The sequence below is a fragment of the Eurypyga helias genome, unplaced genomic scaffold, assembly GCF_000690775.1.
Source record: "Eurypyga helias isolate BGI_N326 unplaced genomic scaffold, ASM69077v1 scaffold1440, whole genome shotgun sequence".
Lineage (NCBI taxonomy): Eukaryota > Metazoa > Chordata > Aves > Eurypygiformes > Eurypygidae > Eurypyga > Eurypyga helias.
The window spans coordinates 21323-35025 of NW_010223554.1; the positions used below are offsets into that span (position 1 = coordinate 21323).

The 13703-nt window shown below is 35.6% G+C and overlaps 1 protein-coding gene across 1 annotated transcript in view; it reads left to right on the forward strand.

Annotated features, from left to right (window-relative positions):
* The window catches only part of LOC104511474 (gamma-aminobutyric acid receptor subunit alpha-2), a gene marked incomplete at its 5' end in the record, with an annotated part of 21205 nt that extends 15180 nt beyond the window's left edge, over positions 1-6025 (forward strand). Inside the window, 2 exons of the mRNA XM_010154475.1 lie at positions 1226-1428; positions 5485-6025. Coding sequence (XP_010152777.1) covers positions 1226-1428; positions 5485-5793 — 512 coding nt within the window. The remainder of the gene's footprint in view (positions 1-1225; positions 1429-5484) is intronic.
* Between the last annotated feature and the right edge of the window lie 7678 nt (positions 6026-13703).

The window sequence follows — 13703 nt, forward strand, 5'->3', positions numbered from 1 at the left end:
AGTGGTTTAAAATCCTTCTCTTGCAGCAGAAGGAAAATTTGAGCTCGGTCGATCCTGCAGAACCCACGTGACTGACTGCTGACAGAGGAGGATCTGGCTTAGGGAGAGTGACTTGTACTTTCTCCTGGGAATCCTGTTACAAGAATTTTATGAGTGTGTAGTTGTTGAAGCTGCAATGTGCTGTTACTAATATTTCTGCCATGGCATCTCCTTTGCCTGTCATAATGGAGTGTAGGCTTGCTGATCTGCACTAAGTATAGCACTCTGTGTTGCTTTTCATTCCAGAGACGTATTTAATGGCATGCCACAAAGGGAATACTTTAGTTTGTCTATGTGTGATTCAGCCTGGGGTGGGAGAACTGATTTGCCTAAGGAACAGAGACAGCATTTGTGGCTGGGGGTTTCTGCTTGCTAAAAACGATTCAGGAAAATGTTTTCCTCCCATACATCTTTTTTTCTGATATTTTTGAGCATAATTCCTGGCTTCCTGCTGGGTCTTCATTATATACAAAGAACTATAAAGTGCTTTTAATAACAGCCACAGTGGAAGAACAATCTTCCTGGCTCATCAAGTCTTGTTTCCTGATACATAATATACCATTATAATAATCTAGCATTTCAAATCAATATGCTGTTCTAGAAAAAACCTGTGTTACCTGAATGAAAACTTAACCTGTTTGTCTTCAACTATGTCACTGAATGGTTATTGAAACAGTTACTCTCCCTCAACCCCAGAAAAACCAACCAAACAAAAAAATCATTGTTTCTAATAACAAAAGTCAATTTGGGTGATGCTGTCAGTAGAGATGGATGCCAGACTTGCAACCACTGCAGTGAAGCCAGCCATGTAACACTAATATATTAATCATTATTACTGTAATGCTGTGAAATATTATGATTCCATTGAGGAATTCTTAATTTTATCCTTTACCTGTCCTGATAGCTAAAAAAATTAAAAGTATCATCTATCTCCTGTAAGTAAAATCTTCAGCTGATTAAAAAAGGGATGTTTAGTCAATAAAATTGAACTAAAATGCTTCAAAGGAAACACCAGGTGAAACCTTTAATGTAGTTCTGGAAGTTTATCACCAACTTAGATAAGCAAATTTTCCACTGTGATTCACAAACATACCATAGTAATTTTTGTGTTGTGGGTTTGTTTTTTTTTTTAACATTAAAAACCCTAGTAAAATTGTTGATGTTCTGTTTTTTTGTTCCCTTGCAGGAGTAACAACTGTGTTGACAATGACAACACTGAGCATCAGTGCTCGAAATTCACTCCCCAAAGTAGCATATGCAACAGCTATGGATTGGTTTATTGCTGTTTGTTATGCATTTGTATTCTCTGCATTAATTGAATTTGCAACTGTAAATTATTTCACAAAACGAGGATGGGCCTGGGATGGAAAAAGTGTAGTGAATGATAAGGTAAGTCCTAAGGAAATAGCCTTATTTCCAGCCAATTGCAGTAAAACAGTGGTTATGTATTGTTTTGATAAAACTGACTATATAAGAAAAGATACACATGATGCTTTAAATCAAAAGAATGTAAATTTATTTTCCATCCTGAACAAAAATACACCTGCAGTGATGTAGCTAATCTCACTAGGTCTCAATAATCCAGATTTAGTTACCAAGCAAGTTTTTTGGGGTGGTTTTTTTTTTTGTTTGTTTGTTTTTGGTTTTTTTTTTTTTTTTTATTTTTGGGACCTGTTTGACTTATTTCTTGATTCCTCAGATACAACTGTTTACCTGGTTATTCAGAAAATTAATGCAGATTATATTGATTAATCACTATACTATTATTTAATCCAATTGAGTTGGAAGTAAGAAAAAGATTACAGAAAGTTATAATGTATATAAATTTTCATGATAACTAAGGATCAGAAAAACAACAGAATCCCAACATATGTAAAAAATACTAATAAAAAATCTAGACATTTTGAACATTTTCAGTATTCTGGAACTTATCCCTAATGATATGTAGACATCAATCTTTAAATTAATTCAAATAACATTTGAACACAATTCTGACTACTTCTTCACCTATGATGCTCTGAGTGTTCAGAAACATGGTCATGCCTTAATCTTCTGGTATTGACAGTAGTGTAGTTGTGATAGAATGAAGAAATTTTTATGCTGATAGAATTTATTTCATGAAGAAAACTGGTGATATACCTAAATTTCTGTCAAGCTTTACAGTTTATAATTTTAAAAACACAGAACAAGTGTTAAAGATGACTTCTTGTTTTGACTGAGTGACTATGCTGTATATTTTTGTCCTACCCCAATGCCTGATTCTACCAATGGAAAAGGGTTTCTTCTGACAAAGAATACTCTGATTTCTGTAGTTCTCCTTAAAATAGTATAGGATATTATTTCCTAGATGATAACAGTAGATGTGAAGCAAGGTTTAATTAATTAATTAAAGTGATGGCTTCTGAACACTCTGGCTGCATAAAGCACAATGAATAAAGAAGCAAAATGTTCAGTTAACATTAAAGGAAAATGAGAGGAAATGAGTATATTATTTATAATTCCCTGTGGCTTCCAGAAGGGCATGAACTATCCATAGCTTCAGGATCATGGTCAAAGTAGGTACTGAATCACTACAAGTTTATCAGCATGTCTCAAGCGAAGTGTTTCAGAGAGACAGGTTGCCCTGGCATTGTAATAATGTGTGGAGCCCTTATAAGCTCTCCAACCGTACTTTGGCTGTTCCTTTAAATTAATATAACACTGTTATCACATGGTCTTAAGAGTGGCAGCTGTTTAACAGCTAGGTAATATTCCTTCCAAATATGACAAAATTAGCCATTTATTTGAAGTTCTATATATCATTGACATGTCCAGTTCTCTATTTTCTTCAGACTGACTTAATAAAAAGCTAAACTTTTAACAAAATTCATAGTTTCTCATACAAAAATAGGTTTTGTCTTTATTATGCAGGTCTCATTAATGGTGTTACAGATACCTTTTAAAAGCACACTAAGTGTGTCTGAAAGGAAGGAATTATAGATCAGAATGTTCTTCTGATTTGATAATTGGCTTTTATTTTTGCTGAATGCATCTGCGTGCCTAAAGCTAGGCTTATTCTTCATCAAATAAAGTGAAATATATTTCTTCAATGACAATCATCTGTGTTCATGTTATATGGAAATTCCAGTCTAACGTTGAATTTATCTCACAAGAAAGCAGGTGCAGGGACAAGCTACATATTTGATCTGCTCTTTTTTACACTCCAGTCAATAAGGAACAATGATGAATTCCCACCCAAGTACAGATTTTCCTTTTACGTGACACTGTCTCTTGAGACAAGTTATTTGGGACACAACATCTAACCATGATGATCTTATCAAGATCTGTAGATGGCCCTGAAAAATATCAAATTGGAGTTAATTTAAAACCAATATTGGAAATTGGGTAGATGCTTCCCAGTGGAAGTAAGAAATTGGAAGGCAGCCATGTGGGAAATGTCACTAGAATTCCCTTGCTTGTGCCACTTCCATTATGTTAAAAATCAAACCAAAAAAATACAACAGCTGATGAATTCTTAAACGAGGCAAAAGTTAACCATTTCTTCATCTCTTTATTTCTGTATTTTGTGGAGGAGATGGACTGAATCTAATATTTATTTGCTCACTTCTATATTATAAATGGAGAGCCTTGCTTCCTGAGAAAGGGAAACTCTTCCCTTCTTTCCCTTATGTTATTAAAAGTTCCTTAATTTGGGATTTTTGAAAGGAGTGACTCAATTTATAGCATTACATCTTATCGCAGAACTGGACTGTGTACCTATATATATGTTTAAAGACTTGAGACTATATTCATTACTTACACATCCCTGTATCTACCTATAGAAATGTCCTCTTGACTGCCATTGGGTGAATTTGAGCCATTTGAAAGCATATACAATCCTGTAAAAACACAGAAGTGCTGAGGTTGGAAGTGACCTCTGGAGATCATCTCGTTCAACCCCCTGCTCCAAGCAGGCTCAGCTGGGGACAGTAGCTCAGGGTCGCAGCCAGGTTGCTTTTTAATATCTCCAAGGATGGAGATTCCACAACCGCTCTGGACAACCTGTTCCAGTGCTTAGTCATGCAAAACGATGGGTTTGTATGTTTAAGTGGAATATTTTAGTTTTTGCCTCTTGTCCTTCCACTGGATACCACTGGGAAGAGTTTGGTCTGGTCCTCTACTGTCTCTTACCAGATGTTTATATACATTCCCCCTTGAACCTTCTCTTCTGCAGGCTGAAGAGTCCCAACCCTGTCACCCTTCCATATTTCAGATGCTTCAGGCCTTATAACACCTTTGTGGTCCTTCACAGGACTCACTCTGCTATGTTCATGTCTGTTTAGAACTGGGAAGCCCAGCACTGGACCCAGCATTCCGGATGTGTCTCACCAGGGCTGAGCAGAGGGGAACAGTCACCTCCCTCAGCCTGCTGACAACACTCTTTGTAGTGCAGCCCGGGAGGCTGTTGGCCCTTGTTGCTGTGAGGGCACATTGCTGGCCTGTGTTCATCTCGGTGTCCATCAGGACCCCCTGGGCTTCTTCTGCAAAGCTGCTTTCCAGCCCATAATCCCCAACCTCTACCGGTGCATAGGGTTGTTCCTCCCCAGGGGCAGGACTTAAATTTTCCTTTGCTGAACTTCATTAAACTCTTGTCATTGTATCACACTTTTCTTATTTTCTGGTGGGGTTCTTTTTGGTTTTGTGTTTTTGTTTTTTTGTTTAGATTCTAATCCCCATTTCCAACACTATTATGCATCTTTTAAACAATATTTTCTGAAAAAAAAAATAGTTCTTGGTCTTGTTCTCAGCTCACTTCTGCAACTACCACGAGTCCTTCTTTCTCTTAATTGCAATCACCTTCTGACCTCTGTGTGTGTGTCCCTGTGTATACACATGTAAACACACACATATTTCTCAGGAATTTCTTAAAAATGTAGACCATTACTAAAATTACTTCATTTATTGTTGGTGTGGTATGTTAAGAGATATTCAAATAATAGTGATGCTACATTTATTTGGGAAAGATGGCCTAACTTTCATTTTATTACAATGCCAGGTAATTTTTTGTTTCCAGTCCACTCATTTACTCCTAGTTCTCCTAACAGAGAACATTTTAAAGATCTTGCAATTCTGTTATAAGGAGCCAAATAAAAAGCACTTCAAGAAAGACAACTCATTTCCAATCTTTCTAATTTCAGTAACAGACCCTTTCTCATATAACTGCAGTAGGACATTTGATGGTACAAGAGTCCATGGTTTTAGAGCATTCTTATGTTACCTGTACCTTTCTTTTGGATAGACTAGAAGTGTCTTTGTTTATATTTGAACTTATCAGTATGGTGTTCCTGGTATTTATTTTAACATACTCAAACACACTGATTTGTTTCTTTTACATTTCAAATGATGTTTTATTATGTTTATTCTGAAAAATACACATTAAATATTTAACTTGCTGTCTTCCAATAGAAAAAAGAAAAAGCATCTGTCATTAAGAAAAACAATGCCTATGCAGTGGCTGTTGCCAACTATGCTCCAAATATTACCAAGGACTCAGTGTTACCAACCATCTCCAAGAGTGCTACGACTGCAGAACCCAACAAGGCAAAACCAGAAGCCAAGCCACAGGAAGCAAAGAAGACATTCAACAGCGTTAGCAAAATTGACAGAATGTCTAGAATAGTGTTTCCAGTCTTATTTGGTACTTTTAATTTAGTGTATTGGGCTACATATTTAAACAGGGAGCCTGTCTTACTTGGCTTTGCGCCATCAACCTAAAAGCTGAATTGCACTGAGGACTTAAAGCATCATTCTAATCAGATAGGTTGTTCGCTATGTACAGTACGACTAATAACTGCTAATCTGTGAACCATTATGTACAGAGTGTATATAGACGTCTTATCTGTGTATCTCCAAAGGAGGGCCACAGTGTTAATTCATGGGTCTGTAAACAGATAGCACCCATGGTGAATATAGCCAGCTCTTTAAAAGTTATACCCAGGGGAGTTCTCTTAAACTAGGATTCAAATATACAGAATTATATTCTCTCCGTACAATTAAAAAAAGATATGATCCTACATAATTATTTAGGAACAGTATTTTTTTAATTTAAAGTTAAAATATTTTTCTATAAAGTAACTAATTCTACTTTAATGAAAGAAACTGTCATTTAAAAAAGTGATTTTTTAAAAAAGGTGTAATTGTTTCATACAATAGCAGTACCCATGTACATAACAGAGTGCAGAAGTCGTACAGTTCTGCTCACAAACATTCTGGATACTAGTTAGGCTGAAGAGGTAGTGAAGAATACTACATGGCAAAAGCAACAAGTTTCTTACTTCTGTCCTGTTTGAAACTGTTAATAAGCTCTTCTAACTGATTTCAGGGAAAAACAAGTATTAATCAAATTTCAAATATCAACAAACTGCTGCTAGTGAAATTCTTATTCTCACTGTTTTATTTATTTGATGTTGCTAAGCCAGATTGTCTGGTTCAGCAAAGTTGGATTATTTTGCTTTTGTTCTTAATTGGATTATTGTTAGGCTCATAAGGCACTCAGAAATTTTTCAGGGTTAAGTATATCAGTAATATGATACACTCTTTTTCCTTGTTTAATGTTCTAAAACCTGCCATTAAAATATTTACCTGTATTTGTCCCAGAAAGCGTTGTTTTCAAGGGAAACAAAAACCATGAATTAAGTTCAGGAAATTGTCCATATAATAAAATTTACTGCTGCTTTTGTAAATTGCAACTTTACATTTCGCTGACATACTTTACAACAACTTTGTATACTAGAAATGATTTTGCTAAGATTTGAATGTTATTTTTTTAATAAAAGGTCATGCATCATCAGTAGGTATCACCTGTATTTCATATACACCAATATAACAAAATTGGAGCTGCCATTTGCAATTTTATATGAACATTTAATATCGATCAGTAAAATTGTTTTTCATCTGACCCTTTGCAAAGATTCTTTATGCCCCTAAAGGCCGGGTAAATCATGACATAAGTAATAATTGTGTACTGTATTTAGAGTTTAGAATACTTGGCCAGTCAAAAATATTTTGATTCACACATACATTAGCAGTTATTAGTTGACCTTTAAAAAAAGATACACCTTTATGATGATGTCTTCTAGTAGAGACATATGTAGTCGTATAGTGTCATTTATTGCAGTTTTGTACAGTATTTGAGTATAGTGCATAAAATAGGTATGTTCAGAGTTTAACAAAGTTGTACAAATATTTCTAAAATCAAATAAAAGAGTATCTTAAGACATGGAGATGTGCTCAAAAACAACAAAGAGAAACACTGCTTTCATTTGCTGGTTTATTTTCATGCTTTTTCTTTGCTTTTAATGTGATTCTGTTTTGTACTTTGTGTGACAGTATAGATGCCAAGGTCACAAATGCATATTATGATAGAATAATAGTTAAGACAGAGCTGACATCAGTAAAATAAAGACTTTTTGCAAGTTATAAATGAAAGGGAGAAGCATGGACAAGGTGTGTATCCCTGGAAGTCCCTATAATTAAACCGTCAGATTAAACCTTTCTCATTAACAGTAGTTAAAAAACGAGCACTTTACTCAGAACATTGAAATAAAAATATCCTTATTTTCATATATATATATTTTAAATGTAGATCTTCCATGTAACATGGAGATGTGTGCAATAGTGTGATTATGAGCATAAGGCTGGAGGGTAAGCAATAAAAAAAAAAAAGGTTTTTTTCATGGTATAATTATACATTTTTAAAATGTTTCATTTGTAAATTATAAACTATCCCTTTAACGTCACATTGTCCAGGTATGAATAAATATATAAATATGTACATATGTACAAATAATTGTAAATATTAGAAATGTAGAAATATCCCTTCACTTTTAACTCTGTTTTTGGCAAAGGGCTCTGACTGTATAATTTAATGGAGGCCCATGCTAAACTGCTCTTGAGCTTGAGTAGCTTGATTATGTTTTCTGTAGCTGAGGTGTCCTTCCTGTGACCTCTTCAGAGATCTTATCTTCTGTTCACATCGGCAAGATTTAGGGACTCTCCCCACCTCACTGGACTGGGGTATGAGAAACAGAGGTTTTTGTTTCACCCTTGGCCACATCCCAGGTACTCCAAACCATTGACGATGTTTAAACAACTTTGTGCGTTGCACGACACTGTGTCGTTAAAGCTCTCCCCACTACAAACACGAGTGTGCTCAGAGGCATGTTGGATTACCTGATAAGGAAGGATTTTGCATCCTTATCCAAGAACGGGACCCCGCAAATGTTTTTTAACAGTACAAGTCTACTCCAAGGAGACTTCTTCTCTGGAAGCTAACATCTGTGTAATTCAGAGCTGCATGCAAAAGGTGTATCATCAGTTTGCACAAGAAGCCTGCTGCTGTCTCATGCTAGTCAGCTCTGCTGCTACTGTTTTTATTGGGTACAATTACTTTTTCATTCACTGACCATTTTCTCTATGCTTGTGTTCTGCTTAGAGTCAGTCAGGCAAATAAACCCCAGGTGTTTATCACATGCTAAAGATACATCTATTGCACGATAATATAGAAAAATAGGCATACTACATAAATTCACTCAGCGAAAAATAATACCCACATGCGGTTATTGTGGGCATCGGCATGGCTTTTGATTGTGAACGTTCCAAGAAAGTTTCCCTCTTGCATTTAGTTCTGTTGGTCTGTGTTAAAGCAAACTCCTCCTGTGGGAGGAAGGAGTCTGCTTTACTGTTTCACTACTGAAACATTTATAGTGAGTAAACTGACTACACATAGGTTGTAAATTTGTAAGACTAACAACTGGACACATGAAATTGGATGTAACCATTTAATTGAATGCAAACATTGTGCAAAGAACACTGGAATATGAGAGTTAGGCTTTCTTTCAATTTAACAGTATAGAATCTGTGTCTGGGATTCTAAAGCCGATCTCACAAATTTATGTACCAAATACCTAGGAGTTTCATTTAATTTGAGCAAAACTTGCTGGTCTGAAATACTTGAGGGAGAGATCATGAGTGAGCAAACACGTAACTTCACCAACAAAGATTTGCACATGGAATCTAACAGTGATTTTTTTTCCTTGACGTTGACCTAATTTATTTTTCTCATTATTCTTGGGTTGGGGTGTCATATTTTATGCGACTTAAGAAATGACTACAATAAATACAATCATCTAACACTCTTGTAAAATTGGATTGGAATTACCATAATTCTGAACGAGGTTTATGAAATAGGTTTCCAGTGTAGTGCTGGGGCATGTACTTCTGGGTACATGTGGTCAGTAATTTAACACTAATTTGTAAATCAGCATGAATAATATAGAGATCAGCAGGGTTTATCAGCCTGGATTGTCTGCTGGAGACTTCTTAACAGATTGCTTTTAGAAGAGTGGCTTCCAAACTTCTCAATTATGTTGTAGCCAATGAAATTACTTACACCTTCCATATCTGGGTTAATTCAACTTCTAACTGTTGCGTTGTCGAGCATCTTTAAGAAAAAAAAAAAAAAGGTAGATATTCTTAGATAGGAGCCTTAGCCTAGGAGACTACTCATACCACTGAACACTATGCCAAATTAAGGAGCTAGTCTGGCTGTGTAGTCACAGGAGAGCATGAAAGAGCTTGTGTGGACACCAAACAGGAGCCTTACTGAATCACCCTCTCTTCCCAGTGATTACAGACAACATAGGGGGTGGTGTGGCTTTAAAAAGGGGTGTGACCATAAACTCTGCTTGGAGGAAAGTAGAAGCAGCTGGGAGGAAACAGGGATGGATGGGGAGGAAAGAGGGGATGGTTTGGTTACTGTGTCAGTGGATTGTGAGATGATTGAAGAAGAAGCTATTGAAGGAGGTAATGTGTATTTTTGTTTCATCTTCAGTTCTGAGCCTTATGTTACCATATGTGAGTTGTGGGGAAGAAACTTTTAGAGCATATGAAATTGAAATACTTCTTGTATAATTCTGCTGAACTTGAAGGACATGAGTTGTGCCTTTGAAACTGAGAGGCTTTGGCTGATTGCTTTGTGAAAACCATGCAATGTTGTGCTCTTCTTTCCATGTGGAGGGGGAAAAGCAGCTTTGGGAATGAAGCAGAAATTTGTTAATTCCAGGTTTTGTTTTCTTAAGGGTTGTGACTTTCACTTAAGCATACATAGTCAGCATCTATTTTCCGTACCTCTCATTCCTATTCTGAAAGCTTAATGGTGTGTAAGTTTTTGCCTTGGCCTTCCACAAAATAGGTGAAACTTATGCTTCGGAAAATTTCTGTTCCTAATAAATTTGCATGAAGGATGATTTCAGTATGGATATGAAGCTATCATCAGTCTATGCCCCATTATGTGTGGACACATAATGCTAAAATTTATAAAATGATGCAATGGGTTTTAAAGCAGAGGAAGAAAACCATTTTAAAATGAGCCAAGAAAGTTATATACCTTAATTTAATTAAGGCGCATGATAAATATATGAGCAAATCCAAATAGAATCTCCGAGTGTGGTATAATTTGATGTCATATATAAAGTTTTTGTTTTAAAGACTTTAAAATGTTAAAGTTATTAAGCAAATCTATGTCAAAATCAGTTCACGCTCTGGCCTCCAGTAAAGGGAGTGGCTCTTTAGAAAGCAAAGTTTCAGGATTCTTTCTGCCTCTTCCCAGTATCAGTATACCTTCTGCTAGAATGCTGTCAGCTTGCAATATATCTTTTAGCACTCTTTTTTTAGTTGAGACCTTATTTCTGTAGATAACCCAAACTCCCTAGCAGCCAGAAGTGTTAATTCTATTCCTAATTAATTGTTAATTCCAGCCATCTGAGAATCAATGAGAGACTTCATCACTTTAGGCCTTCAGTAGTAGATGCTAAAAGCTCAGATTTTGTTTCAGTGAATGGCAGATGCCAATAGCAACAACAACAAAAAGTTTGTTTTCCTGTGCTTTAAACCATTTCATTTTCTAGATTCAGATCTCTCCAGGTGAATCTTTGAACTCCTGTTTTGGAGACTAAACTTGATGTCTGACTGAGATCAGGGCAAAATTTGCACTGAATTTAAAAAAAAACTGATTAGCATCCTCAGGATATTCATCTGCGTCACTGAAGTTGGTTAAGATTTCTTCCAGAAGGGGATTACCTGAGCGTACACCTGGGCTTTCATTCAGATAGAGGTTCTTAGTTCTTTAATCCATGAAAATAAGCGCTTAAAAGAAGAACCAACCATACTGAAATACAGAACTTGATGTCTGTTTTATTCCTGGTATCTATTAATGACTTTTAATAGTATTGTGAAAGTGCTATGAATTAGGAGTAGAAAAGAATTTGGAGGATGTTTTAAAATATGCAAGATGATGTATACTCTTCCTCCAGTATTGGTGTCTACATAAATATATATGAATATATTTTTATTGATGGATGATTTAAAAGATATATTTTGCTTTCAAATTTTAATTCCTTATATAATATTATGAATACTTCACTCAATCAAGTGGCCTGGAATGTGTCTTTATGTGTTCAAGGTTTTTAATGATTGCATCAAGTGCTTTCATTCATCTGATATTCAAAGAGGTGAGCTTCAACAGGTTGAAGTGTTACATTTGTTTTTCGGTACTTCATCCATCTATTTATGCTGTTAAGGATGGATGGAAATAGAGAATGGAACAAGACGTTGCTTTGATCAACTGCTTTTGATATTCTTTATTAGATGTTAATTTTGGCTGAATTATCAGTTTATAGGCTACTGTAGCTTAGCATTAGCACGGAATGCAATGTAGTACTTTACATCTATAGAATACATATGTACAATATGCACCGTATCTATAAACTGTTAAAAAATCAGTTCCTAAACAGCACCCCTTCACCCTCTCCTCTCCAAATAGACACTGTAGTAGAAAATGTTTGAAGGCACTTTAATTTTAATGGAAGTGATTACACTAAATCTTGTTTTACTTGATTTAAAAGAATAGTAAAATTAATGTGGAGTCTGATTCAGACATTGTTATCAGTTTTTCAGCTGGGCTGGAGTCAGAGAGCATTTATGCATTGTATGACAAATCTACTTTAGTGAGTCACTTAGGTGTGAAAATCTATAAGAGTTTGAAAATAGATGCTTCCAGTATATTAACAAGAAATAAGGAAGAATAGTACCAATAATTTTAAAGAAAATTTAAACACCAATCAAATATGCACAGTAAGAAACTGCATGATAAATGTAAGTATACTTAACCTTGAACAACAACATCATATAAAATCTTCTGGGTGACAGTTCACTTATTTAGTAGGTTTCATAGTTATAAATAATTAAAGAGGATGATAATATTCTGTAATTTGTGACCTTGTTTTAACTGGAAAAAGTTGTTACTTTTCTAAAATGTAAAAGAAATAACTGGATTTATGTTTGAATGTGTCACTGCTTGCTGTTGAAGAATATTTACTAACCACATGCAAAATATTGCTTAACATTATCTTTTTGTACTTCTTATTAAAGTTAATTTAAATATAGCACACTTTGTATTTTTGATTTTAGTGCTTTGACGTCACAAATGCTTAATTCTCCTCATGACTTTTCTCTCAGGATTGGGGAAGTTGGTTTGTTTGTTTTTGTTTGCTTGCTTTTAAGCAACACATTACAGCCTCTATATAGTTGGTTTTTTATTAAGGATAGAATTTCCCAAAGGAAGCAAACAATATATTGGAAAGACAATATTCCTTAGCTTGGTGAGAGTTTAACAGGGTTTTCTATTTAGACAATGAGAATGTCCTTGTGTATTTATATTATGCATGGCAATGTTTCATGTTTTCAGGTTATAAACCTCATTGCTGCAGGGTATACACTAACCACTGGTGGATGTGGAACATAAGAAACCCCCTACTAGACAGCTTCGTTCATCAGTGGGAATAGATGAAATAACAAAGCTTACTCAGAAAAAAACCCAGATGCATATTGTGTTAGTAAAGTGTAGGTTGGTTTGTCGTTCTTTTTGTTTGTTTTGAAATGAGACTTCCAAGTCTTTCAGTGGAAAGGTTACAGGGATGGCCCTTTCTTTTCCTGTAGAGCCAGAGCTTCTCGTGACAAACACATGAATGTTCTTCATGGAAGGTGGAAATAATTTTGTCAGAAGCGATTTGGGGCTACTTGTGCCTGGGCTGGGGTTACGTAATGCTCTCCTGGAATACCTGGGAATGCCAGGACAGTGCGTGAGATCTCTATGTTGTGAGTAGATAAATATAGTAGAGTGATAATAATTTACACTATAGAGGGTCTCTGGAGGTCATGCTGACAAATGTACAGCCACATTACATGAAGTTGTGTGCGTATCCAGTTGAGTGTTGAGCATCTCCAAGGATGGAGATCACACGGCCTCCATGGGTCCCTGTTCCCTGTCACCGCCCTCGTGGCATAAAAATGTTTCTTTATATCTGATTGGAATCTTCCATGTTGCAAATTGTGCCCCGTGCTACTTTCCCTATCATTGTGGACTTCTGAGGCAAGTGTCTCTATGTATATAGTCCAAGCTATAGCCCTAAGTGTTTTGGCTTTATAATATCAAGTCTGCATTGACTGCAATACTAAGACTGCATTAGTCTGCATACCAATGCAGAAAACGGTCTATAACATAGTACCTTTTTTTTTTCAAGAAAATTAATCCAAAAATCAGATTCTAATAGGTGAGGATTTGTTTT